Below are 22806 nucleotides of genomic sequence, written 5' to 3' on the forward strand. Positions count from 1 at the left end.
GCTTTCTGGGCTTGGGGAGGGCAGAAAAACTCTATTTGTAGACGAGAAACTCGATGAGAAAAAGAAAGGACAACTCAACTCCCAGCTGAATACGGAGTACCCCCTCTACCTGCGTTGTCCGCAGTGAAGCAAGTACGGGCGCTACGGAGTACAACCGGGACAATTGGTGAAAGAAGGAAAGCATCAGCCAATTTGCCCAGCAATGGCGTTGGGCAGAACCTTCCGTGCCGCGCAACCAATGATCGCCAGCCAGACGATGTCATTGCGGTGCAAGGGTTGATCCAAGTAGAAAGTGCTGCAGATCATCTGGTCCGATAGCAAATCTTCTACTTAAACTACCCCCATCCCTCCCTCGTCATTCGTTTTGTCCCTTTTTTTCACCCGTCGCGATCGTCACCTCCTACTGCTACCGCCACTACTTGACCTACTCCAGCTCATTCAGGAACCGTTCCCTCCGTAAAAAGTCCCCCGACTCATCCATCATGCCTGTCGTGTCGCGACTCGTGTCTATCGTGCTCCGTGTCGCGGAGATTGTCTGCGCTGCCGTATGTCTTTTCCGATACGTAGAAAGAAAAACAACGATCAAACTCGTACTGACCGCATCTCAATAGGTCGTCGCAGGTATCATCGGCCATTATCTCGCTGCCTTTGACAACATCGACCCGTGGCCACAGGCTAGATGGATCTATTCCGAAGTGGTCGCCGGATTATCCATTCTTCTCGCCCTGATTTGGCTGATACCTTTCTCTTCGTCGTTCTTCTCCTGGCCATGTGAGCTGACCCGCACCTTTCCCCTAAATATTCATCAGGAGCTAATGAACGGTTGTGCAGTTGATATTGTCATCTCGCTGGCCTGGTTCGCCGCATTTGGTATTCTCGTCGATGCGATCCACAAACTTAGTTGTGGCAGCATCTGGCACTGGGGCGGCATTACTCACAACAACAGTTGCAGCCGCTGGAAGGCGGCGGAAGCCTTCGCCTTTATCTCTGCCATTGTCTGGCTGGTCTCCGGCATCGTGGTTCGTATTCTTTCATTCCGTCTAACTATCTGACATCGATGCTGACTGTTGTGGCGTCAGGGTATTTGGTTCACCTTCCGCGTCAGAAGATCTACCACCGATGCTGCCTAGTAAGTATTTGATCTAACATGACGGCCGTATCTGAATGCATGATGCTAACATACATGCAGCACTGGCCGTCGCCGTGGCTTTTTCAGCCGATCTGCCGTCTAAACTGGAGATGTCAATACGTCATCATCTCCTATTATTCTGTCACCAGACGGCAGAAGCAGTTTTCCCTGCTCTGCTCCACCATTAGAAAATCATACTTCCCGTCACGATCCTTACGCACGAAGTCTCGCAAATTCCAGTTTCCGAGTCGACTCGCCGTTTAATCCGACAAGAAAAAGAAAAGAAAAGAAAAAAAGACGACCAACACCGGGAATGACGTGATGATCTTGTTCTTGATAATTATTCAGATACCCACCCTGCCGGCGTGTTCAGGCTTTATGTGTCGCTCGTTTTGTTGATCTACAGTACTTAATAATCCAGAGTACTAGCTAATATATCTTCCACTGAATGTATTTTCTGATTTTGTTAGTTCACAAATAGATGATGGCTTGCCGTATTCCAGCTGGACAAGATGTGTAGCATATTGAATAGTTACCCTACAAGTTTGACTTTGCTATTTTTAGATGGAACATCCATGGATACATACACCTGAAACCTTTAATATATATCTGTCAGCGCCACTCATGGTCTGCCGCAGGACAACTATCGATTCTTGCAGGATACAGCGCATATATTCCCGCCCAGCGATTATGATCGAACGGACCAGAATGGCACCTCCCAAAGGAGTAAGATCCTCGGCGATTATATAAGGGCTTGGCGTGGCGTGGCGGGAAGGCGCGTCCCTCGTGGCTTCCTCTCCGGGCCCAGGGAAGCCCATCCATGACTATGCCTTCGGATTCAGGCACCCCCGACTCCTCCGGCTCCCGGGCCACTTCCTTCGAGAAGATTTCCCGCAATCCCCAGGAGTTCCCTCTCCAACCCCTTGACCCCGAGGATGATGATTCGGGCAGCAGTCCGTTTGTGAGCCTTTCGCGGGGGAGTTCCGACTCCGTACGACATGGAGAGGGCACGAGTGAGCCCCTGCTCCCGACGTCAATGCCAATGCCAGTGCCAATGCCGCATCTTGCTCCGGGAAAGATGCGAGGTCGGTTCTCCTCCGTCGTGTCGAGGATCGGCACCTGGATGAAAGGGCCCTCGCCTCCGCATAAGTATCACATCACGCCTTTGTGTTACCGGGCCCAAACCGCCCCCGGCCGTCTCGTCGATCGATACTTTCCGACGAGAGCAGCAAAGGTCTGGCTTCTGTTGGGTGCTGTGGGAGCTTGGGGGGTCATCTTTCTCAGCTTTCTGCATGCCTCGATTGCGGGCCAGGAGATACCAGGTTATGGGAAACCCGTGAAGCTTTCTTGTCAAGCTCGGTTGTGGTATGGTCTAATTTCCTTCCGCTTTGGATTTGACTGACGGTTGTAGGTCCAATGCTACCAACTGCGGTCTCAACGGCGATAACTGTCGCCCTTTTGAGAATGGGGCATTTGCATTCCGATGCCCTTCCAGTTGCGCCGCAGCCATGGTACTCGAACCGTACGTTATAGGCCCGGAAGAAATCAACTATCGGAGCCTGGTCATAGGAGGGGCTTCTGATGATGACGCTAAGCCGGGCATCTATCGTGGTGACTCTGCCATCTGTCCCGCGGCGGTGCACGCGGGCTTCGTCAGCGACAAGAAGGGCGGGTGCGGTATTCTTCGTCGCACAGGGGAACGGTCCGACTTCGCACCCGTTGAGAAAAACGGCATTTCGAGCGTTGGCTTCCCGTCAAACTTTCCCCTGTCATTCACGTTTGGGAGCGAGGAATCGGACGATGGCGATGTCAACCTCAAATGTCAGGATATTCGCTGGTCGTTGTTTGCGTTCTCTCTGGTTGTGACAACGGTGCTATCCCTCTTCATTACTTCCCCTGCCGCCTTCTATACCGCGATCTACTTTATAGTATACTTCCAGGTAGCCCTTTCCTCTGACCCACCTTATTCTCCCGACTATTACGAAATCGTGTCCACCGCATTAGGCCGGTTGATTCCTTGTGCCTTCGGCGGATGGGCGATGTACTATTTCTGCGTTCGACATACGTTAAAAGATTTGGACGCCCATTGGGACAAGACAGCCCTTTGGCTGGGGACCTGCTGGGTTGGAGCGCTCAACACCGACACGTTCGACAAAATCCCAATTTCCCGGCTTACACCTCACGACATCGAACAACAACCTGGCGCCATTCCTGCGCTCATCATTATTGTCGGCGTTCTCGTGTTGATCGTGGTCGCCCAAGCCATTGCCTTTCGCAACGAAGGGAGAATGCCCCGGATGCTCGCGCTATACGGAATTATGGTCGCCGGAATTGTCGCCCTGCTTCTTGTGCCGAATATGAACCTACGCATCCATCATTATATCCTCAGTCTCCTGTTCATTCCCGGTACGACTTTGCAAACTCGCCCCAGCTTACTATACCAAGGGCTGCTAGTGGGCTTCTTCATCAATGGCATCGCACGGTGGGGCTTCGACAGCATCCTCCAGACGCCAGGTGCCTTGCTTGATGGTGCTCAATTGGGCAGTGTTCTTCCGGAGATTGGTCCACCTCTCGTCCTCACTCCGCAGAACATTGCATTTGACCTCGCCGGCATGAAACCCGAGGCTGACGGCATCAGCGTCTTGGTCAACGACGTCGAGCGATTCCACTCCTTCAAAGCAGACAATGGCTCGGTAGGTGTATTCAACTGGACTCGCCGCAGGGCCGATGAGCCGGAGTACTTTCGATTTGGATATGTCAACACCAAAGATTTGGGCGGGATTTGGTACGAGGACTTCACCCAACCGGTAACCTGGGATGCCGATGGAAGTTGGAACCAAACGGACCGTACCTGAAGGGGGTCCCTATTCTTGGAAATTCTGGATACATTTATATATACTATTCTTAGATTATATCCGGTGCCGTTGACTGAAGGCGCCGACTGTATAGTATTCTTACATTGGGAGCGACAGACACGGCTGTGAAATTGGAAAGCAACTCTCCCCGGACCCATTTGATCTATAGGTGATCTGCAAAAGCCATTTTGGGCAATTACTCGATATCAATTATTTTAGATGATACAACTATCTTCATGCATATATTTGCGGAGACTGAAATCAACCCCGTGAATGCAACCCAAAGGTACCAAAGCGCCACGACACCGAGCATAGACAAAACATGCTTATACAGGGAAATTACCTATATACTCCAAACCAGTGGAGAACCGAGAACCCAAGAGATATCGAAAAGAGGAAAAAATCACAGATCGGAAACGAAAAAAGCACTCTAGCAGGCGGCGTCTATGTCCAGTTCTTGCTATAATCATTGCACCCCACCTGGACGACCTTCTGCTCTCCGCCGTCGGAGATGACTAGGGCTGTCAATTTACCGCCCTCGACGCACCCGGTGTCGAGGCCTTTGGTGTATGTCTTCAGGGAGAGGGAGTTGTACGAGTCGTGTCCATAGATGACAGTCGTCAGCATGGACTTCGGGTCTTCAACGGTCTTCTCCACACTGGAATACAAGAGCGACTGTTGTTTGTTGTATAACTAGAAAATGTTGTTAGCATTCTGCGGGTGATAGAGTAGAGGGAGGATCAGAAGACGAACCTTGGTCCAGTGCGTGCCGACCTGCGACGAGCTGGGAACGTGACGTTCTAGGTCGATAGTGACCATGGTCATGGCGCTGAAGGGGTCCTGCTTCTCCAGATCGACGCCAGGAACCAAACCGCTGTGGACGACGACCGTTTGCCCAAGGCCCTTAATCTGGCCGATGTTCAGGATCACCGGGCAGGTATCCAGCCATTTAGCCTGCTCGTCGGTCATTTTCCGGGCCAGCTTCCGGCCGCTAGGGTCCTGCCCGAAGTCGTTTTCGTCGTCTTGCGAAGTATCCTCGAGAATCTTGGCGGCGATCAGGTCGTGCCGAAGGACCAGGATGCGATCCTCATGGTTACCGCGGACACACGAAGCGGAGTATTTGCGGACGAGATCGACGACACCTAAGCTGTCGGGGCCCTTGTCGATCAAGTTGCCGGTGAAAACGAGATGGTCGGACTCTTCATCGAATTCGATCTGTTCGAGGAGGGTTTCCACTGTTGCAACAATATTAAAATTAGTATCTCGACTTCCGAATAACCATGGAAAGAGAAAGGGGGGATAGGGAGCGACAGGTTGTACGTACACTCTTCCTTGCACCCATGCACGTCGCCGATCATGATCAGCCGCCGTTGATTGAGTTCATTCGGTCCAGCGGCCTTCTCCGCAGGCAGATAGGACGGATCTAAGTCTCTCAATTGCACGATATTATCAAAAGTCGGCAAAGCGTTGGAACCGAACCAGCCCCCGACCTCATCCTTGACGTTGGGGTCGAGCGATCGCAGCAGCGCCGAATGTTCCTGCAGGCGCGGCGACAACACAAACTTCCAGCCGACGAAACACGAGAGCAGCAGGGTCAGGTAGACGACGACGTAACGACGGAATCGCGGCGCCGTCACGATCGAGGTGATCATCTGCACCCAGCGAGGCGATTCGGAGCGTTCGGAGGTAGAGGAGGTCGGAAGGTGGGAGTATTTGGTGCCCGTTTGCCATTCGTTCCGGACGTAGTCGATAAGGGGACGGGTAAATCTGGCCAGTCGGTAGGACGGACCGGAGGACTGGTGGTACAAGCCATCGTCTGAGGTGTCGTCGGACATGTCGATGTTCTCGTTACTTGTATAGTTGGAGTTGGTCATCTTGGGACTTAGGGGAGTGGTGGCGAGGGAGAGAGAAAGAGAGAGGTTAGTAGACAACCAGGTCTCTTATCTCTTGTTCTCTCTCTGGAATTGTCGGGAGGTATGTATATGTAAAGATAATTTTTTCAACTTTTTTTCGGTGTTGTTTCAAGGCGTTCCAGATATAGGGGGTTGCGTTCCGACACAAACGACGACAGGGAGAGGTGAAGAAAGGGTCGTCAAGGTACCAGGAACGTGAGGCGGCAAAGGCAAAGAGCGATGAGCATTCCCGTTTGGAACGGAGGAAAAGAGAAGTACCGGAGACCGAGCGGGAGGGAATGGAAGAGGGAGAGACAAGAGAGGAGAGTGTGACTTGGGTCTTGGGACGCCTCCGATCGGGTTACCGCTTAGGTAATCCGTAACTTGGTCCTCGACGAATCTTATCGCCGATCGGGAATGCGCCTTCCCCGGGCGGGTTTAGCGGGGTCGTACTAATTATAGATTATCTAATCCACCCGGTACGATTACGCTTCTTTTACCTTACCCCAGGCATCTGCATTCCTTTCTTACGGCATAAGCATGCACATTGCACAAACATTGCCCATCGAGGACACTTAACTCGAGACTAGAGTACCTAGTAGGACTAGTAATTCCCACTCGATTCCCGTCGGCCCCGTAGGGCTACACGAGGCTCAGACCCTGCCCGCAGCGTTGTACGGTTAAGTAGTCGTTACCCGGTCCTCGTCCCCAACGAGGCTGTGCTTTCGTTTAGTGTCGTTTAGCTGAAACTAGATATACGGATATACGATACACAATCTGTTGTCTCCTATTCCGGTTTCCTTTCTGGTCGGATGCTTTATAGACCGGTATTAGCCCCAAGATGAAACGAATCGGGATACGTCTGACTGTGTGTTGTTAAATCCAACTTCCTGTCGAATCTATCCATCTGTTGATCAATCCTTGCATCGCTAGGGCGGGAAAAATTGAACATGATGTGACGTGCTTTCTTGGCTGTTGCCCTGGTGGATCGCATCGTATGGAGTAGGAATTGTGATTGGGTGGGAGGGGTTTATGTTGAGTTGGATTGGGTTGAATTGAGGTGAGGTGAGGTGGTGGGCGGTGCAGTACTTAGATAGGATTATGGATAATGGATAATGCATGTTTTGATAGATATTCAGATTAATGGTTGATAACTGATTGCTTGTTATGGCTGTGTTTGGGTTGCGGCTGGCTTGTGGCTGAAGGCTTGTTGTGTTTAATCTTGGTTTTTATAGTTGGAGTTGAGGTGAATGTTATTGAAGTTCGATAACTGCCAACTAGACCAAAAACCTAGGCTAGGCAATGGTAAGCCCTTGCAGTATCGCTATACGTCAACAAAATGTGGGTTTATATATGGTTATGGGCTGTGTCCGTACATACAAGGAAAGTACGCTACTCAGTAGTTTGAATCTCTGAAGCAAGAAACGCCAAGGTATACTCACGATAGATTCGGAAAGTACATGTGTCGATAAGTTCATGCATATCTAGATTGTCTCTCCTTATCTTCTCCGAGCACCAGAGTCCGATAGCTGTATCCAATAAATCGCCCTCGAAAATGGTGCTGTCGAGCAAGGTTCTAACCGGTCAACAACATCAAGACAAAACCAAGAAAGGAAGAAAGAACAAAAGAAAGAAGAAATCAATAGAAGACATCTATCAACTTGTTTCTCAAGATCGGCGGCCCGTAGACGGTCTTCGCCTTCAAATCCCACAGCCCCGCTGCGTACATCGTTTGCTCGTACGCATCGTCCCCGAGCGGGATTCAAAAGATGTGTGCATTGCTCGGTAAGGAGAACACATGTATTTTATCGGGCACTTGGATATCCCGCCGAGATGCAAATATACAGCCAAAAGGCGGCATTTGCCTGTGAGCATCTTCGTTCTCTGATACATCGGTGATAATGTCCCCATGGCTCGGCTCTGATGTCAAGCCCTTCCAACTGTACTCCGGTCTTGATTTGGTCGACATACCGAAATGTTTGTTCGGCTACGGACGCGTCGATCCAGTCCTTCTTGGGCTAGATGTCTTCGACATGATAGATAGCCGTTTTCAGCTCTAGATATCTGAGATTTGGGAACAGCGCTATGCCGTTAAGGAAATTGTAAGGCTTGTCTCGGAGAAAAGTCAACACGATTTTCCTCACTACGAATCTTCTTTCCCGAGAGGGAATGGATGGGATAGGGGCTGATCACTCACAATGTTGTTCTTAAAGCGCAGTTCAATACCCAGTCTTTCAACAAACGGAAGCTTGGTGGATAGTTCTTTTACCTTCTCGGGTGCAAAGTCGCGAAATGATTTCCCAGTGCGACTCTCGAATCGAATAAAGCCGTCTTGTCGAAAGCGGAACAGGCGAAGATGTTTCCAGAAGAATATTTGGGAGCCCGTGTGCCGAGAAGGCGCGCAGGTGGGAGAAATGCAGCAGGAATTCACGAAGAGGTACATGGGTACGATCGTAGTAATCACCGGTGAGACGTATCGTGAAAGATTCCAAATTCGAGACGCAGCCGGTAGCGCGCAGTCTTTCCATCAATTTGTACATCCTAGCGGATCCTTCAAGGGTTAATTGCTGTAGTTTTCCGTGCCGAAGACACTGTGCCCACGCGGCTGCTTGTTCGGAATCAATATGGAAATGCGATATGGTGAGAATTCGGAGGCTCGTCAGAATGCTGTTGCCGGGCAAGTGGAAGGGCAGCCTATATCTTTTTCTAGACTTGCCCTGAAACTTAAGTCTCAACCGCTCTAAATTGGGAAGGGAGAGGATGACCGCTATATAGTAAGAAGGAACAGGTCCATTCTTTAGAGGCGCATTCGTCGCTGTCAATTCATTCCCAAGAGATAGAGCCTGTTATTGCTGAAACAAGTCAGTACATACTCTGGGTTTAGATTAAACGGTATATCAATTAGGCCTCAGCATACTTCGTGGTCCTCTCGCGACTGTCAGCTTCGGCAGGCAAGTGTGTCCACGGTTAGAAAGCCGGAATCATGCGCAGACACAAGATTTTGGGATAGGCTAGGTTCAAGTATTTAGATTCTCCAGGACAGCCAGGTCACTAGGATACTGGTTATGTGGCAGCGCATGTTTATATCAAATAAGTGGTATCAAAGTAGATTTACGCTACGTAACCTATCTGGCTGTCTAGCGGGCCAGTAGCGGGCTTCTAGGCAATGTGGTAAGTTGCTCATCCTACCTTTAAATATAAATCGACTAATTCGGGTAAGGGGCATTCTATCTAAACCACAACGCAACAAATGTGGGGCAATCAATAAACAAGCCGTTCAACTTGATTTTAACTTGAGGGCTTCCTGATTAGTCGCGTAGGACAACCGACACGTTTGAGCGGTAGGCGACTTATCTTGGATATACGGTGGATTGAAGGGGTGAGGAAAAGTCCTATTTGCTTAGACCCCATTATCTGTGTCTGTGTAAACGGGGAAGCATCGAATAACTCGATCGTTGAACGACCACTTAAATCTTTGCCTCGCTTATCTACTTATTCCCAATCATCCGCTTCCAGGACAGATAGGCGACGGACCGGTATAAAATAAGAGCCGTGTGACTAACTCGGCTGCCACAGGACAGTCTACCAAACCGCAGCAAGTTCATTTGTTACGCGGAATCTCTTAAATGCCAAAAAGTACTATCAAAAGGATTATCGTCGCCCGGGACATTTTATTTAGGCCCCTACAGATCAGCGCTTTAGTCAACTTCGCCGACTACCTTGTTGACGATCCTCCTGTATCGCTGGTCAGTATCTGGCATTATTCGTCGATCCAGGGGGTTTCTGGCAGCAAGTGGCATTCAGTATGTACGACCTATTCCAAATCCACTGATCTTCCACGGGGCAAATGGGTGAATAAATTTCGGGCAATTTGCCGGTTACCGGGTCAATTCTTAGAACAACAGTCATATCCCCATAGTTAATACTTATTTAACTTGCGTGATCTCCACCGATTTGATTAGTTAGTTAAAGGTCTTGATTATTCTAACTATAGAATTCAGCTCATCTTTATGCAATTTCTAGAGCTTTAAGATGATGGTCAAAATGCAATATAATTGATCATTCATTTCGTCATAAGATGCAATTATGTTGAATAATTGACAATCGATGCTTTCGGCTTAAGGTGATGAAATGCTGGATTAGTCAACTCCCGCGGCCACAATCGGTCAGGTTCGGAGTGCCAAGGAGTTAGTTCGAGAAATGGGCTTGCATACAGAAAAGCGATACATTACGCCATAAAGAGACAGCCGTCTGAAGCCAGAGAACAGTAGCATACAAGCAATTCACTGTGAGGCCCTTAAACAGTCCTGTAATTATCAACGATCACCTCACCCATCCCTAGCAAACAACCATCTGGTAAAATTCAGACGCAAGTTTATAACGAACGTAATCATCAATTCGAGTAGACCCGTTCGAGAAGACTTCACCTTCTTCAATATCCTTCATATCCTCGATAAATTTATCGAGATATTCACCCGCAGCACTAAGGTGAAGAATACGCCCGATAGCACGATGCAGTTCCAGAAGTTGGGAAAAAGGCGGGTCTATACTTCTGTCGGTAGTAATATAGAGCGTACGGGTAACAGGAAGTTTTTGGGCTCGAAATCCGCGATTTGTATTGACATAGTCGATCTTGTACGTGTATTGCTGACCCTGGACTGGTTCGAACGCGATCTCAAAATTACCGAACAATTGATGAAGATCATGGGTCAAAGTGAGCGCATTCATCTCCCGGTCAATGTCAGTCCCGCTGATGAGGTAGACAGCGCCCGGGTTGAACATCTTCAGAATCTTGTGGGCTATTTGTTTTCGCTCAGTCTAGAAGATCTGTCAGCAGAAAGCCGAAAATATCAATAATGACGTACTAGTATCGACTCTCCGGCACTGTCACTATGAGACATGAGAGAATGAGGAATGATATGCGCTACTTCTAGATTAGTCGCGTCTTCGGCTTCCGGCAGTAAAGGATTCCCGTCATCATCCTGCACGTTTTCTCCATCAGACTTGTATCGCCTTTCAGCCTCCCTGACATCGAATTTTCGCGTTACCACACATCGATGCCGATCACGTGTAAGGCATGTTTTCCGCAAATTAGAGATGCGCTGCGGGGTACCAATAGCTTGTCCTGACTCTTTCAGACGAGAAACTGATGCCGGCGTAGGTTGAGGAGTCTTTGCGGCCAATGTTTTAACTAAGAAAAGTAAGCATTCCACGGTTCAGGTACTTAGGTATTAGCGACATACGTGGTAGAAAGAAGTTATCCATCAGATAATCAGCGAAGTTGACTAGACTCCGATAAAGAACATTCCGTTCTTCGGAAGTCCATCCCTGAAAGCCTTGTAACCCTACGAGCGTCTCAGCCAGACTGGTTTGTTTGACTCCAAGTCGTTCGTATTCGATGAAAGAGAAAAAGAGTATCAGAAACTTGTCTTTAGCATTGATCCCCCCCTTCGTGAGGCGTAGAAGCGTTATTGGTTTGTAATCATTGTTGGATGCCTGCAATGGCTCGTAATCGTCCATGAGCCTGTCAAAAAGCTTAGTGGCTTCGTCATGCTCTTCCTGCGCCAAGCGTTGGGATGGAGGAAAGATGACCCCTTCCAAAGATGTACGATGCCGCTTAAGCGGAGCAGCCATAGTAACTTAGAATGATTGTAGATATGTTTGATTCTGGGGCATGCGATTATGGGGTTTGTACCGATGTCGTCTTTGATCTGAGGGTTTGAGGAGGGATAGCAGCTCTTATATTGACTGGAAGAAGGGCCTTATCAAGCCGGGCATTTGATGTTGGCGATACTGCCGCCGCAGTCCGCCTTCTTTATATGGCGGCTTGGCAAACCCACACAACTCAGTTAGATAGCGCTCAACCCCTTTTCATAGAGAATTCAAGCATTTCACTCCGATTGAGTAGGCCATACAGCCATGTCGCTGTCATTTGATATTGACCGGTTCCGGGTTTACTATCTTCCGTTACCCAGATCGACCCACTCACTGCGCAAGCGTCCTTCCGGCAAAGCCCATACACATCAGGGAGATCCCGTCATAAGAGAACCGGCGCCGAAGTCGTAGGCCGCCAACTAAGACTGGCATGAATGTCCCTTGGATTGGGGCAAGACGTGAATACACGAGCTCCTCGTTCTGGATCCGGTCCACAAATTCTATCGGTGCGCCTTTGCCTACAAATGTATAACCTTGAGACCAGAGCGATTTTGAAAAGCGCCCCACATCTACCGTGCATGTACAGCGATTCGCACCCAAAATTCGTATCAGGCCGCAAAATATCACTGGAAAGCTGCTGGCTGAGGCATCGGATGAGGGTTGTCCGACTTACTTGATGCCGATCAATCACGTGGCCAGACACGTTGGGACATTTCCGATCCAATTTTCCTCCTTTAATCAGGCCTAGAAGGCACTTCTGTGTGCAATACCGCCGCGACTTACCTCTAGCGCGTGATCCTTGCGACCTCTGTATCGTAGGTAAAGATGAAGCAGCCGATGGATGAGGATGGCAATATTCTCGAGGTCGTTGTCGAATTGGTGCGTCGGGATCAAAACCATCCCCGGCGTGATCGTGACTTTACCATTATCAGTGGCTATTTCGCTCGTTCAAGGATAAATACCCGCAGATTCACATGTAAAATCAGTCCTATGGTTCAACAGTCAACTCTGAATGTTCTGCAAATTCAACCAAGGTCGATTTGTCAAGCGACCCTCACGCTCTATTCATTTCATCATAGCCTGTCTCAACAGATTCATGGTTCTGACATGGCGTCACAATACAAAACTACAGCTCTAACATTCTCAGTCCTCTCGGGCGCCCCGTAGGATGGCTTTCATCCGATCATACAATCCTGAATCTTCCTTCGCCCATCTCCTTCCATTAGGAGATTTCCTTGCGAAGTGTGTTGATGCATAAGATAAGTGGTTGGTAGTACTCTGTGAAGCTCTGTGAAGTACTCAATCGCGAACCTTGCGAAATCTGCTTCATATATCTCGCCTTTCTTCATACCAGCTAACTCGTCCGTATCCACAAAGTTCCACTTGTCAAACCTCGCCACGACTCGTCCCTTACCTGGTCCCTCATAGTGGATGCATATCCAAAAGATCACCCAGAAAGATGATTCAAGATCATGCATGAAAGAATGCTTCTCGCCCAGGAGTGAGCCAATTGCCTTAAAGGCCCTCGTGTCGGTCTTTCTATCTGCTCCTCCAGAAACACCATCCCGCTTCTCTTCGATTGCCAAATCAAGGTCAATCAAGAATGATGGCCATGAAGGGTTCTCTTTATCCCCGTTGATCATGAGATTGTTGACTGAAATATCTCGATGAAGGATCCCTGCTTGTTGCAAGGACTGATGCCCTGCAATACAGCCTTCTAACGCGGCAAGCAGGGTCTGGTGAGTGCTTGCCTTGTAAATTGGTTTCCTATAGTCACGCAGGATGACACGCCGATGAACTCGATTTGGCAATGGGTTTCTAGATGTCTTGATAGGAGATGCCGAACAAGATCGCTTATTTAGGTGGCAGAGAGTCACCTGTTTAACTAGAAGAGCGCTTTATACATCCCGCCCATGTAAAGATAACTCCTCAAGTCAATTAATAAAGAATCAACCTTACTATCATTTATCTTAACATGGCTAATGGTGTTCGGGCGTGATTAACTTGGGTATTTAAAATGACTTACTATCTACTCTACTTCCTCGGCCACGGCACGTGTAAAGCTAGCAGCACCGAGGAGCTGTCTCAGAGCCAGCGCCTCCCAGGGGTTCAGGTTGAGATTGGTGCCGCTGTAGAATCCGGATCGCCTGCGAGATATCGTCCCTTGCGAAACGTAGTCCCTCCTGCAGGCTAGCTATAGATTTGGCCATTTTTCGCCCAACCCTTGATGATATTAAAGGGTCTAACTCCGTTGCCGTATTCGCATTTGCCAGTATCCTCACCGTTTATGGTTTTGCATATCCTCAAGCGCCCCGCTCTATTGAACCGCGAATGGTTGTGGACGATATCTGCCAGGTAATTGTGTTTGCCCAGGGTACATCAAATCTTAAAGGAAGCCGCTTGCTACCTAAAGAACAGTATATTGAAGCCACTGCTCCAATGGGAAGGCTCAGAGTGGAGGCTCACAGAAGATGCGCGTTTGTCTTTCAAAGAACTGCGCCGGATGATTAATGATCATGGTGCAGACGATATCCGCTGTGACTTACTCAGGACCGTTCATTGCATACAAGATGGACTGGCTGAAGTATTAGGGGGCTTCAGCGCTGTGGCTTCCGCTACTAGAATCGCGATCAGGATGCCGTCAACGTATGTTGAGTTGGTGCGCAGCTACGACCCCTTGGCGTTAGTAATTTTGTGTTACTACTGTGTTGTCTTACATCGGCTGAGGCATTTCTGGGGTCTTGGAGATAGGGGGGCTCAGATTGCTCGCGCTTTGTGGTATATCCTAGGTGATGAGTGGAGACGTTTGGCTCATTGGGCGATGCAGGATATTTTTGGGTCTAACTTTTTGTCTCGATTATCCGAGATTAAATAGTCTCCTACTCAATGTCCCTTTTTTTTTTTTTTTTTTTTTTTTTTTTTGGTCCACAAGTTGTCTATGGCGTGACTATGTGAAAACGAGCCATAGAGGCAAACTGATGTCCCAGCTAATCATCCTTAAATGTAGGGGTTCAGATAACTCCCCAAAACAACATAGCAAATTAGAGTAATGATTTTCTGGGATGCTGCATATTTTGCAGATGGCCTAATTGGATGCCGCTACCGCTAATACTGACACCAGAGATTCGTGCAACGAATAAGGCAGGAAAAGTGGAGGAACCAGCACGTCTTAGGGCATTGAATGTTCCCACGCCAGGAGTCTTTCCCAAACCATGGTTCCAAGTGTGCCCGATGCCGCAACGAAAGCAACATTCCTTGCTGAGTGCATGTTGTTGGGATTCCAATGACCTTTACGTTCGTTCTCTGCCGCCGAGTTTCGGCGTTTATGAAAGGCCTGAAGAAGCTCGAGTATAGGCTCCATAAATGATGGCAAATTGCTCATGGACAACACTCAGTTTTTGCGGAATAGACGGACATCAACCAGAGCGCCGATGACATTAGCGGAGACATTCGGGGAAGATTTCTACAGCGCATTTTGACATGGTTGGCAACGTCGTTGCACGCCAGACATGAGGGTTTTCCAACAACGCAGCTGAACATGGCCCGCCCTGTGGCAGTGAAGAATGTCAACTCCCTAATCTGAGGGCATTGCACCTGACGATCTGAATTTCCAGGCAGCATAGATGGCGACGGAAAAAAGCTTGGCTCTCGATGCGGAGGTAAGAGCCGGGTAAGAGCGAGTTTTGAGGCCTTTCAATACTCATCAGCCCCAAGCGCTTGAGCAGTTTCAACCCTACATAAACTCAGTATCTGCCATCAGTCCCTACATTCGAGACCTTCTCCACCATAAACAGGTGCCCTACTGGGAAACTTGAAGCCCGACGGCTGGTTCGATTGCGAATTGCCTGCTTGAGTCGACACCATGTCCCATCCTGTTGAACGGCCAGCAACCCCAGCCGCGCCGTCGACTCTGCTCCAGGAATCCCACCCCAGCTCTCCGAGAGTTCAGGTTCAGAGTCTGATCCAGTCTCGTCTACGTTGGAGTGCCCCTGCTGCCGACTGCCACCCGTTCCCGAACTCTCTACGCTCGCCGAAGCTATCTCCCAACTGGACCTGAATACATCCGCCGCGCTGGAGGAACAATTTTTGAAAACATTGGCAATTCAGCCCACAGTCGGATTCACGGTCCAAGGCGCAGCTGTAGTTCCTCAAGACCGACGAGTCGCAGGATACCATCTATTGATCGACTTGCTTTGCAGATGTTCTCGACATTCAGCGATCAGGGGTGTATTCGGAACTTCAGCGTATAATATTATGAACGGTTTCTTCCAGGCGATACTTTGACTGTCGTATCCAGACGGGTGTTTCGAAGGCAGTTGAACTGGCTAGAGGCAACAGTGGCCAGAGACAGCGTTGTAGTGGCCACTGCAACGGCGCTATACGACGCTGCCCACCTCGAACGCGAGGAAGCCAAACCGATTCCTGCTGGCAAGCTTTTCACTGATTTTGACGGTGTACACTCAGCCATTGTTTCTGGCGATCGTGGCCTGTGGTAGATTCTGTCTTGTTACTTGGCTGCTCAGATGGAAAGTTCGTTCGCATGTTGTGAACCAAATTGATTGCAAATCAATATACCATCTTGTATGTATCATCTAGTGGTTTCGGATTCTGCCGAATCATATCAGTCTACTTGGGTTGAGGTATGTTGCCCTGAAGGTGAGAGAGGTTAGATCTAGGCTGGTTCACATGTGCAGAACTTGTGACGCAGTAGATTCGGTCCCAAGCCTATGAGTGCCAACTACAGGCAGCAGATACAGTAACAGTTCTTGTCAGGCGCTCTGCAGAAAGCCCAGGTGTGTGGACGCAGATCCCTACCACTTCGGCTGTGGTGTTGGATAAACGCGAAAACACGTGGATCGAATGAGGAAATGGCTTAGGTGTGCCACCATCCGATTCTCTCACCCTGCAGCACAGATCTACCCTTACCAACGGCATCAGAAGGTGGCAGAACAAAACGATTGGCTTTTTTTAAGCGGTTGAGCTGCATCATCCGTTCTTGCCTGCAGACACTGAATATGTCCAAGCGGGAATGATTATGCATAACCCGGCCAATATACTGGGCTTCTCAGGTCGCGTGAACGCTACAGACGAAGCTCCGGGGTTTGGTTCGAAAGAAAATCATGAATCTGCCTTGGCAAAGGATTGATACAGATGGCCAGGCATGTTCAATCTAGCGTTCGCTGGCCCGCTGCCTGCTATGTGCCGCGGGATCGCATTCAACCGTCTTCCCCTTTCTTCCCGCCATTCGCCTTGGTATTCATTGCACACAACGCGACGTCGGGTTGCCCGGGCACCATCTGTTGCCTGAGGACCAACAGGACCAAATCAATTCGACTTGCCCGCCGTGAAAAGGGATCGCCCGGCATCATGTTTCCAAGAAAAATTCGGCAATGGCCGAGATGCTGGATTGCCGTCTCGCCGGCGTGTCGCGTACCTAACAAGTCTACAGCTACATACCGTGAGGTATGCTATTGCGCACAAAAAAGCTTTGTATGTTAATTGAGTTGGAAGACGTATGCACTTCAGACTAGCGTTCAGAATAACCGGGCGGGCGACGGGAATTTCTGACGGTTGCATCTTGCCCGGACAATGGCCAAGGCCGTGTTGGTGAATGGTGGCCGGACATGTTTACCTACGTATCTACACGACATTCTCAATTTCATCCATAGCTTTCTACATATTGTGTTTAATTATGTTCTACTTGAGAGTGACGATGGTCCTGGCAGAATAAAACCAAAGAAAGAGGTCGGTCTGAAGTAGACACAGTCAAGATAGTCCGAAGCAGAGAATGGCCTGATCCAGACCAACCTGGATCATGAAGATGCCCGGGTATTATTTCCTGCCGGTCTCGATATCCAACATCCATCTCGTCGACGACCGGATCGGAATTCCCCAGTTTTGAGCCTTATCATAATTCAAGTCATGATTATATCGGTCGAATTGTTCAAAGGAAAAGAAAAGTCGTGGCATGTCTCCTCTGTCTTGACCGTGTTTCGACGAGATGACCGGTCATCGCAGCGATCATGTGGAGCTGGCCTAGTTTTATGCGGTCATGCTCGGGCATTTTCCTTGCAGTTTTGGTCGGAAGTGTCACCGACGGGTTTCATTTCACCGGCATAAACCGATTGATGTGATTGTAACTGTCCCATTGGTACACAATCGATCTGCCGAATTTTTTTGGTGCCACGAGTGGACGCGACTTGCCCGGGCATCATTGTGTTCCAAACAATAACGTATTTCATAGGCGAGATAGCCACACAAGCGGAATAGCCACCCGCATCCAATTTCTGCCCATGGGCCAAATACTAGAGTCTTTATCAACCAAATAACTGCGTTTCTATATAAAGACTACTTAGGAACTCGATTAGGACATTGTAATCGCCTATGTCCTAGAATATGACAATCGCTGCACCGCGGGGGCGCTCCCAGTTGATCGTTGACTCCCAAATGGCTGGGAAAAAAGTCGGTCTCGAGGTAGGTTATGCTGAGAGATCTGATGAAAGGCGCACCTATGAGCAGATCATTGCCCACAATCTCTTCCAGTGCGCCCTCGAAGTAGAGCTCGGGAGGTGCCTGTCGGCCACGAAGATTCATAAACAAACACGGAGGGAAGGGGATGCCGCGCCATCTGGCTAAATCAGTCCTAGGAACCAAAAAGAATTTGTTCTTCTAGATGCCGCGCACCTGATGGTCCGGAGATTGGGTAGGTTCGTCACCAGATTGCCAATCCATTCGCTGTGGATATAAGGAAACATTCTCACGAATGCGCTTCGCTCGAAAAGTGCATTTTAATTTGCGCGTAGCCTCTCTCAGCTGCTCCTTTTCTTGCTCATTCATTTTCCTCGACGGAAGGGTGATAGTTTTTTTGAATCCATAGTTTTGAGGGACGCCTGATTCTGAGCGCTTGTAGAACTGGACATGAATAGTTTTGAAAATGATGGACGTTACCATCAAGTGGAAATATCGACACGACAGGTTCAGCGATAGAAGTGCGGCCCTGGACTCCCAACGAAGCTTTTGTAATTCATCATATCCATTAACTGGGTGTTGTCAAAATCCAACGGCGAGAAAATTTTACATAGTCAAATATAACTTCCCATATTTCGACGGGCAGAAGCCTAGGGGTGATCCCTCTGTTTTCAGAAGACATGGCAGGACGGCTCAGAGTGCCTCTACGATCCTATGAAGTTGAAATTAGAAGTCTGATGTCGATGAATCAGGTATATTGGCGTGGACATCGCAAGGATGGTTTTGGGATAGGTGATCGCGAACCTGCTATCCATATGCAGGTCTCTATCCAGACTTCGTAGAGAACGGAGATGTACTGTGACAGTGAGAAGGACAGTGAGGGGGGCGGTACTTATACAGTTGCCTCGAGGGTAGAGAGATGCGCGGTGGATCGCGAGGCGTGGCCCACTGTGGATCACCTGACAGACCCTAGGGCCTAACTATGGTCTATAGACGGACTGGCCTGAGGCCAGAAATCGATCCTCTGCGGTTCGGTCGATGTCCTTAACAAACCGAACAAGAGCATTCAACATGTAATTTCAAAATCTCCCAGGTTATTATGGGCGTAGTTTGGTCGGACGTCGTACTGCGTATGACACGACCACCTGATGCAAGGGACTGTCGATCCAGATCACCTCTGCAGAGGAATTGGGGTGCGACAGACAGTGCAACTTGCATATTATCCTGTGCCCTAAGGACCTTCGCCTCCATCGCCTGATGTAGACTAGCGCCGTCGACAGAGCCTCCTAGATAGGGATCCAGAATATTACGCATGTTGCATATCACCAATACTGGAAAAGAAGATGGGCTGAAGTAAAGAATCTCTCGTTCTAATATACAACACATGAATATGATATAAGCAAACATCGATGTCATCATAAATGGTAGCAGGAAGCGTCTTTGGGCGTTAAAAGAGAGGTCATTATCGAAATTGCTCGTAGTACTCTACCTCCGCTCTTCGCTGGTTCACCTTCTCGATGATTTTCGCATCGTACACCTCTTCCAGTGTCTTACCGCCCAAAAGAACCTGCTTCTCATGCACAGCGGCCTCCTCCTTGGTCATGCAGACCAGGTCAGCCAACGGGAGCCGAATAAATCGCTGTCCTTCCTTCTCCCACTTCGCGTCTGGTGCGAAGCCCTCAGCAGGGCGCGCCCAAGGCGCGAGCACCAGTCGGCTGGGCAAGCCGCTGACGGCGCTCTTTCCTCGCCAGATTTCGTCCACAATGTAACCGACGTCCTCCTTGCTGATGGGGAGTCGCAGGCCAACAATCTGCCGGCCGGCGTCGACGCGCGTTAGCCGCTCCATGAAGCCCTGCAGAGAAGTCTGGATGCCGTCGTAGAGCTTCTCACGGCCCTTGCCGCCGCCGCCAAGACTGTAATCGATAGGGTAGCCAGAGATGTCGCAGATGACGTGGTTCGCGACGGTATAGCCGAAGACGGCGGGCATGGTGCCGAGGACGGGGAGAATCCGGGCCCGGAAGTCAGGAAGGACACTGAGCTCACCAACTTCGCCCTTCGAGAACTCGTCTTCCGCAAGGGGTAGGAGAGTCGCCTTGCCAGGACCTGGGCGTTCGGTCGAAAAGACCACGGGGATGCCCGAGTTCACGCCCAGCAGCTTCAATCGTCGGCGGGTGCTGCGCGAGAGACGATCGTCCGTGCTCTCGGAGATATCACCGACCGTCACACGCGTGGGATCCGACTTGCATCCGGCGCCCATGGATGAGATCACCGGGATCGAGTGCGCATGGCAGTAGTGCAGCAGCTCGACCTTGGAGGTGATGTTATCAATGCAGTCCAATACATAGTCTGGTTTTCGGCCCTGGTCGCTATCCTCGAATACCCACGGAGCCAGTAGATCGTCTGCTACCTCCCCTCCAAAGAGTTCGTTGCGGCAGTCGAATTGCGTCCAAGGGGTGATCTGCTCCAGTCTCCTGCGAATACAGTGCACCTTGGGGGTTCCCACATCGGCCAGGGTGGCGAGCGCGTGTCGGTTCAGCGAGGACAGCGTCGCTTGGTCGAAATCGATCAGACGGAGCTTGGACACGCCCGAGCGAGCCAGAGAAGCGGCCGCGTGCGATCCGACACCACCACATCCCACAACTATCACGAACGAGGAGCGGAGTTTCGCAAGGCCTTCATCGGTGAGGAAAACGCGGTTTCGAGCAAGTTGTTCAAGGATAAGATCTAAGTGAGCAAGAAGTTAGCAAATTGTCTCAGAAAGTCGCAAAGAAAACCCTCATACTTACCATCGTCGTAATCGCCTTGTTGCGCCCTGCGCGCGAGAGCTGCACTCCGCTGATCTTCCTTGCTCAATTGCGGCGCAATTGAAGCACCGCCAAACTCTGTAAGCTGTGCAGAATTTCCCTATTAGCTGCCGAGCCATGCTGCGCTTTGCATCACGGTGCGAAAATCACCTTCTCTGCGTGATGTCTCTCGTTTATGTCCGGAATCGAATCTTTAAGCTCCGACACCGCCTCTTTTCGCTTGTATGCCTGGTAGCCGAATATAGCGCCTGCGACCGCGGCTCCCGATAGCACAGCGGTGGCGGCAAGCTGTGTATTATGGGATGACATTGTCTTCAAGAATTGATGCTGTTGGGGTGGTGTGGTCTTTCAAATTTTTTCTCCCCGATTCAATCCTAAGTACTCCGGCGGGGGGCTTTCGGTTTCAGAATATCTACGACGAAAGGTTAGAAATACATGCCCGATGGCTTTCCAGTGACGTGGTCACCGACGGACGTGGCCGAACTAAATCACACCATCGTGAAACCAAAGAGAGTCCACTTACCATATTCACGTTAGACGCCTGTCGGATTGACTTGTTCCTTGATCTTTCTTCCTTGACGCTGCCGGGCGGGACTGGCCGTTGGTCACGTGGACCCGCCGTTTTCCTGCTGTCGCGTCATTTGCGTCTCTCTCTGTCGCCAGCTTTCTTTCGCCGGGTTGGTCTCTCAGGTATGTTCGTTGCGCCCTTCCTCGGTCCATCGATTGTGGGCTTGTTCGAATGAAATGCTGATCCGTCTTGTCTAGAATGAGAAGACTCTCTCGCGATATCTCAATGATGACAAACTCACACATCAGAGCAACCTCATGACACCTCCGTTGTATCGCGTCCGATCGGAACGAATACGGGCGATGGACTTCATCCTTCGCGCATCTTGCAACGAATGGAAGGGGACATTTGCCGTGGGGTGGGTGATTGAGACAAGAACAGAGATCTAAGGGATTACGCGCAAGAACTTTTCATTATCAGGGACCGGCTGTCGCGTCGCGTCGTCTATCTTTCCCACTACACTGCACTTTGCTTCGGATCTATATCTGAGATTCGGTTCCCTTTTTGATGTTAAGAGGGATCAAGTCGATCCACATTGCTAGCCCAAGTCCACACGCTGATTGGAGCGTTTCGCTAACTTCCAGCCTATCCTCATTGTTTTAACCGTCCTTATGTACCACCTGCTTTAGCAGCTTTCCACGCACTCGGTGCCGCATGAAACCGTCTATTAAAAGGCGGGAATTCCTTTTGCATGGCCTTCTTCTTGACCATGATCATCTTTCGAGTGAGGTTTAGATATTTCCTTCAAAAACACAGACTCAACACCCATTCCAGCACAACCCCCATCACAAGCCAAAGCCTCTCGCATGATGACAAAATATTATCTCAACACTCCGAGGCTGGTTTTCCAGTGCTCCGTCTGTTTCCTTGCAGTAACGATGTCGAGCATCCCCGTGAAGAGTGAAAAAAAAAGGTAGTTTTCAATCTGACTTGGCTGGCTTTGTTGCACTTATGCCCTATCGTCTTTTCCATTACTTCCGATTTTTTTTTGTCCAGGTATAACATTAGTTGTCTAGTGAGACTCTGCATAAATATATAATACATCCGTGCCAGATCCTCCAAATACCTCGAATATGTTCTTCGGCTTCAGCCCCTGATGTCTCATCTTAGTCCGAATTCCAAACTGTGTTCACTTTCCTACTTTTCACCAATATCGAGCCGGGTGTTTTTTCTTTTGCTTTCGCCACTACTTTAGGAGCTCACCAGAAGAAAACTAACGCAGACTTTCTGCAAATGCAGTCTAAATTTTCGGCCATTGCGGATCTAATAAAGCAGAGGATGGGTATACTCAACAATTGGCATTATCTCAACTCAGCATGTTCCAGCGCTCTATCTTGCTACCCACGACATGCAAAACAATCTAATCTATGGTTCTCTACCCAACGTCCCATACCGAACGGAAATGCGCAGTTCTACAGCCAAGTTCACCGTTCCA

At 49.6% G+C, this 22806-nt stretch overlaps 5 protein-coding genes across 5 annotated transcripts; 2 read left to right on the forward strand and 3 right to left on the reverse strand.

Moving 5' to 3' along the window:
- Positions 1-482: 482 nt before the first annotated feature.
- On the forward strand, positions 483-1232 carry KD926_003691 (MARVEL domain-containing protein; the record flags this gene model as incomplete). The annotated part of the gene is made up of 5 exons (XM_053094926.1): positions 483-545; positions 612-771; positions 832-1019; positions 1080-1129; positions 1190-1232. 5 exons carry the CDS (start codon positions 483-485, stop codon positions 1230-1232), a joined length of 504 nt encoding a protein of 167 aa, XP_052950343.1.
- Positions 1233-1949: 717 nt separating this feature from the next.
- On the forward strand, positions 1950-3984 carry KD926_003692 (LCCL domain protein; the record flags this gene model as incomplete). Its single annotated transcript, XM_053094927.1, has 2 exons — positions 1950-2494; positions 2541-3984. 2 exons carry the CDS (start codon positions 1950-1952, stop codon positions 3982-3984), a joined length of 1989 nt encoding a protein of 662 aa, XP_052950344.1.
- Positions 3985-4428: 444 nt separating this feature from the next.
- Positions 4429-5858, reverse strand: KD926_003693 (putative serine/threonine-protein phosphatase; the record flags this gene model as incomplete). The annotated part of the gene is made up of 3 exons (XM_053094928.1): positions 4429-4677; positions 4738-5219; positions 5309-5858. The coding sequence occupies 3 exons, from the start codon at positions 5856-5858 to the stop codon at positions 4429-4431; spliced, it is 1281 nt and encodes a 426-aa protein (XP_052950345.1).
- Positions 5859-10214: 4356 nt separating this feature from the next.
- Positions 10215-13174, reverse strand: KD926_003694 (Aldo/keto reductase family protein; the record flags this gene model as incomplete). Its single annotated transcript, XM_053094929.1, has 6 exons — positions 10215-10694; positions 10742-11067; positions 11120-11400; positions 11866-12011; positions 12315-12448; positions 12721-13174. The coding sequence occupies 6 exons, from the start codon at positions 13172-13174 to the stop codon at positions 10215-10217; spliced, it is 1821 nt and encodes a 606-aa protein (XP_052950346.1).
- Positions 13175-19461: 6287 nt separating this feature from the next.
- Positions 19462-21112, reverse strand: KD926_003695 (tRNA threonylcarbamoyladenosine dehydratase; the record flags this gene model as incomplete). Its single annotated transcript, XM_053094930.1, has 3 exons — positions 19462-20723; positions 20786-20888; positions 20954-21112. The coding sequence occupies 3 exons, from the start codon at positions 21110-21112 to the stop codon at positions 19462-19464; spliced, it is 1524 nt and encodes a 507-aa protein (XP_052950347.1).
- Positions 21113-22806: the final 1694 nt, after the last annotated feature.

Source organism: Aspergillus affinis (genome assembly GCF_023601865.1).
Source record: "Aspergillus affinis strain CMG 70 chromosome Unknown NODE_192_length_43456_cov_86_627815, whole genome shotgun sequence".
Classification (NCBI taxonomy): domain Eukaryota; kingdom Fungi; phylum Ascomycota; class Eurotiomycetes; order Eurotiales; family Aspergillaceae; genus Aspergillus; species Aspergillus affinis.